The following is a 5,537-nucleotide window of genomic DNA, read 5'->3' as shown; positions in this document are numbered from 1 at the left end:
ATAATTATATTCAACTGCAATACTATCGCTAAAAAGAAGGTTCAAAATTTTGATTTTTGTCCAAAACTGGGAATTTTAGACAAAAAAAAAAAGCATTGAATACCAAAAATTTTAAAAAATAGAGATGACATCTTGATTGTTTAATAAAATAAAATATTTAGCACGATTGTTATCAGAATACTGTTTAAGCTTTTAAATGCTTTTAAATGAAATTATTTTTTATAAGAAAATATATACTTTCTGTTATCTAAATCGTATAGTAGCCACTTTATTTTTAATAATTTATCGGATCTATTCTCAATTTTACATTCAATGCAATTCCAAAAATACTATATTTTGGAAATTTCTGAAATCTCACATAAAAATACAGCTTTTGGGTAAGAATTTATGAAACTTTAAGAGACGTAAATTAATTTAAAAGTCGAGCTACTTAAGTTAATAGCCGTAATGTGTATGTTAATAATGTATAAAATGTCGATCTATGATCGATAGAATGTGACCCATAAATGCTTTTGATTTATGACCGATTATCAGCTGTTATCAGCTACATATAAAAAAGCGTTAAATTTAGATTAGAATTTGAACCGTCAGCTCAGCCAGGGTATAAATACGGAACGGACCTGGTCAAATGGTTAAGTTGTTCAAAAAAAATGAAATTAATCATTGCTACCGTTGTATGCCTTTGTCTGGCTGTTGGCCACGCCCAACCACTAACGCCTCCAGCGCCATGGAATGCCGAGCTGATGAGCATTGTGGAAGAAATGTCGCAAATTGGCGAGAATGCCGGCAAAGTGCTGTCGCATCAGTACGAGGAAATTGTCCTGGAGCCACAACATCAGCTGGAGGAGGCCGTGCAACAGGTGGAGGCACGTCGCGAAGAGAGTCCAGAGTGTGTGGCGGCCGAAGATGCACAGATTGATAGCATTGTGGACGCAGCACATGAGGAGTTTCATGTTTGTGGCATGACAGCCGCCCATGATTCCGCCGAAATTGTCACCGATGTCAATCAGGCCACTCAGCAATTGGTCTTTGGAGGTTACGCCCTGGGTCAAACCTACAACAAGTGCCAGAGTTATAAGAACCCTGTCCTTAAGCAATCCTGCAATGCCAAGTTAACTATTCAGGCCACCGTCTATTTGGTCAACGCTAGCAACTCTCTCAAGACCATCGCTCAGTCAACAAACCAACGCATCCCCGGTGTTTTCATCGACAGCAATACCTGCACCCATGTGGTCTCCGCCAAGGCCGTTGATGCCCTGGATGTCGTCAACGGTAATATCGATGCCTGCATTGTCAAGTCGCGCCATTAAGCGAATTCTTCTATATTCTTATTAATTAATAAAATGTGTGTATTCAATTATGATCTGGTAACGCTTTATTAATACAACAAATAATTTACATGAAGCTTAAAAGCTTTGTAAGATTTGTCAGACAGTTGCAGCTTACGATGAATGAAAATAAAAGAAAGAATAGTTATATTTAATGTTGCTAGACTTTTATCCTTGAATGTATAAAGTCATGTTCAAATATATGTTAAACATTTAACAGCTAACGTGTTAATGAATGAAAAAGACTAAATATATTAACCATGTGTAAAAGTTAATTTCAGATATTTAACAGTATGCATGTAACGTTGATGTCAAGTCTAATTCTAAGTCTTTAAACTAAGAAACCACATGAAAAGGTGCAGATGGTTAATACCTTGTTACGATTTTCAAGCAGACTCCAAGTATCCATAAATGATTGAAAAATAATCACTACGAAATTCGCTTACCATTTATTTATTTCAAATATTAACGAAATTGCAAAATTGAAAACAAAACTGAATTAATTATTTAATAATTAATAAACAATATTTAACTGTCATGTTTTTAAATTTAATTTGATATTGAAAGCAACCAAAGTTACTCTCAGAAACAAAGAAAAAAAAAGATGATTTGGAAGATATTAAGTAATTTAAGTTTTGCGAAAAATTTACGAGAAATAGGAGGCTAGACACAAACGACCTTTTAATTGTTATATTACCTAAGTTAAAAAGATTACAAGGATTTATCAGCTGTATATAGGAATAATTGTAAAATAAATATCAAATACTAAACCTGAAGTTGAATAGCTTAACAAAATTCGTCGAATTACTACGGCCAATCTTGATCCTTAAAAACGTAAACATTAATAAGAAGTATAATTTGCACATATGTCAAGATTATAAAATTACATCCACATCCGAGAACTTCATTGTTTAACTGCTAAATATAAATCGGTCTTCAACTACAACAAAGGTTCTAAGATTCGTATATTTTGATTATAAATTTTACTTAAATAGCTGATCACCAATTATATTCTTTATCAACACTCTCAAGACTTTTATAGCCCATAATTGCAGCTAGAATTAGATTCCGTTTATCGATTATTAACTTAAGAGTTGACTTCAATAAACACTGTCTGCATAATTGGACTACTATAATCGTGCCTAATCGCTCGTGCCTATTCAAGTAATACTTATCAAGAGCAACCCATCAAAGTATAATCCGTAAGCAAAGAATATCATGTACATACGGTAAAGCAGTAGTAGAAAGAACAACTGTCTATAGTTTTTTTACGCATAAAATATGCATCATATTAAGTAAATGTTACAAATCAAAGTATAAGGAATAAAATAAAAATTCAAAAACCATTAGAAAAATGTTGTATTGCTTCGATTTATTAATTTCCCAATTAAAATCCAAACTAAAAATGTTCTGAATCCAAAATATTCAATCTGATTTATTTCCTTTGGTATATAATTTATTCATATAAAAAACTACGATTGGTGCCGGCAGAAATTCCTGATTTATTATGACGATTCAGATGTATTAACAATAAAGAAAGATTAAACTCAACATGATTTTATTATAATTTTTATGCTGAACTATCCCGTATCCCAAATTTTATCCCAAACTTATTGAAATTCCATGATTTTTTTTTTTATTATTAATTTTATTTAAATTTGGTTTTATAATTATTTATTTTGTTCAAATACAATAAATAAACATTTAAACTATGTAGTGGTATGTATATATAAGTATTATATATATATAATACATGCATTTATATATTATATATATTTATAAATCGTTTGTTTTTTAATTAAATATTTAAATAAGTGTATATACATATATTGTATTTTTTATGTTTTTTACTTTCCTTGCTTTCTTGCTCGTTTTTGTTAGATAGTTGGTAGTTTTAGTTTGTTTTTTCTTCAATTTTACTTTTTTCCATTTTGCGAATTACATAAAAGAAACATTTTCCATATATGTTATGTAAGTAAATTGCTGTTATTTTTGTTTCCTTATTTTGCGTTCATCAAATATTCGATTAAATATATAGATATACATAAATATACGCATATGTATATTATATATATATAGATATATATATTTATCTGTGTGTTTGTGTATATATATATTAATAAAATTTGATGCTTGTTATGTATAAACTGTTACTACTCATATTCGTATTTATACGCACATATGTATTTATATATAGCCTCTATATAGCCCTTATTATACATATATGTATACATATATGCATGTGTCAAAGTGTCTGTGTGTTTGTGTATTTTTGGGTTTATGTGTATCTGCTGTCCAAATGCCGTGGCAGCTCAGCGTACTTAGCCGTACATATGTAGAATGTATGTACCAACAATTGTCTGTGTGTGTGTGTTTGTGTTTGTGTGTGTGTCTAGAGGTGTATCAGTGTGTTTAGTTGTATACATATTTGGCCTAAGATATAGGTATATCTTGAGCCCTATGCATTCCTTTTTCATCAAATTTGTATAACTTAATGTAAAGTTAGTATTTTGGTAAATAATTTAATTGGAGTTTTCCTTTTTTTGGATTTTTTTTAATTAGTCACAGTTGTTTTAGGCGCAATTTTGCAAAACATTCAAATGAATTCAGCGTAGTTGTCTTTTAAATATTATTAATTTTTAAAATTGTCATTTTTCATAGTTACGATAAGTAGTAAAAAATAAAATATAAGTAAAAGGCAATTTCGTAGTTGAAAAAATTTGTGCTTAACTTTGTAGAAATATTGTTGCCTGTTTTGTTTTTTGTTTTTTGCTTACATTAAAAAACAACTTAAAATCGTAAAACGTTGTTTTAATGCTTCTTTCGTTTCTTATTTTTTATATGTTTTTTATTCAGTTTTATATATTAATTTCAATAAATTCGTTACGACACATGGACTAAGACACAGCAAAAAATATTTATGCTTAATTTAGGTTTATTCATTTTTTTTTTTTTTATAATTTATTTGATTTGATGATCTGGTATCTAATTTTAGTATATTTTCATTCCATGTTTGCCATTAAAATGCGCGTGTAAATATTTTTGTCAATTTTAAATGATGAAACAGCTAAAAAACTTTCGTTTTATTTTTTTTTTTTTTTTTTAGCAATATGTATATATGTATGTATATATTCTTTGTATACATGAGTGTTGTTGTTGTTTTGTTATTTTTTTTTTTTTTGTCTTGCTATAATTCACATAAATACATGCATGGCCACTGTTATAGTGTCTTGAGTGAAACTTCTATTGCTTTCTACAGTGTGATGCCAATTAAATGTTTACTAAGAACTGCAAATAGTGTTCGTTTACAAATGTTAGTATTATTTTTTTAGTAATATTTAATTACTAGATCTAAACAATCAACTGTCAATTGTCACAAGTTCTTTATGTTACCGCTATTGGATTAGATTTTCTCAATTTTGTTCATACTATATGCTATAATTTTTGTTTTTTGATATGTTCGCTTCAAATGCGTGTCATGAAAATAAGTACATTTGCTTTATATTGATGTTAGTATTTATTATTCTTAAGTCAACTCCATAAATATGAGTACAGTAAATACCACACGTAACTACATATATGTATTAAATTGGGCAAACGCACTTTTTTCTTCATCATTTCTTAGTATCATAAACATTTGCTTTAGGTGATTTTGTGTTTAACGCAAAAAACTTGCTTGTATAACGTAAATAATTTTTTTTGTTAATTTTTCTCTTTTTTTGTTATTATTATTTTTATTATTAATATAATATTATGTATATTATTATTGTTATTAATTTTATTATTATAGTTATGATCATTTTCATTTTTATTATTATTATTATTATACTTTAGTGTGGCCAAAGCTTATTGTCGGAAGCGTTATGCATTTCATTTTCATTATTTTTTCTTCATTTGCTATAATCGTTTCATTATTATATTAGTAATAGTTGGTATTATGGTAATAATATCTGTATGTAAAAACTGCCTCAAAACTGCCTCTGAGTACTGTAAAAAATATGCATTTTGACTTTATCAATAAGGTTTCTTGTCAATTTCAACTCTCTGTTGGTGTTTTTTTTTTTTTTTTGATATTTGGTATTTATAAAAAAGAAGATGGAATCATTGCTATCATTTGTGTTTTATGCTTGATGTTATTTTAAAGTGTTTGTGTTCTTGGTAAGGCTATTTTGTTCGTAGTGCTTGCTCAATCGATCCTTGAACCACTTT

The 5,537-nt window shown here is 28.5% G+C and overlaps 1 protein-coding gene across 1 annotated transcript; it reads left to right on the top strand.

The window, feature by feature from the left end:
* Nucleotides 1–628: 628 nt before the first annotated feature.
* Nucleotides 629–1,361, top strand: LOC117781982. The gene has a single exon (XM_034618883.1). The coding sequence runs from the start codon at nt 651–653 to the stop codon at nt 1,308–1,310; it is 660 nt and encodes a 219-aa protein (XP_034474774.1). The 5' UTR covers nt 629–650; the 3' UTR covers nt 1,311–1,361.
* Nucleotides 1,362–5,537: the final 4,176 nt, after the last annotated feature.

The sequence above is a fragment of the Drosophila innubila genome, chromosome X (assembly GCF_004354385.1).
Source record: "Drosophila innubila isolate TH190305 chromosome X, UK_Dinn_1.0, whole genome shotgun sequence".
NCBI classification, from domain to species: domain Eukaryota; kingdom Metazoa; phylum Arthropoda; class Insecta; order Diptera; family Drosophilidae; genus Drosophila; species Drosophila innubila.
This window is presented reverse-complemented; position numbering and strand designations above follow the sequence as displayed.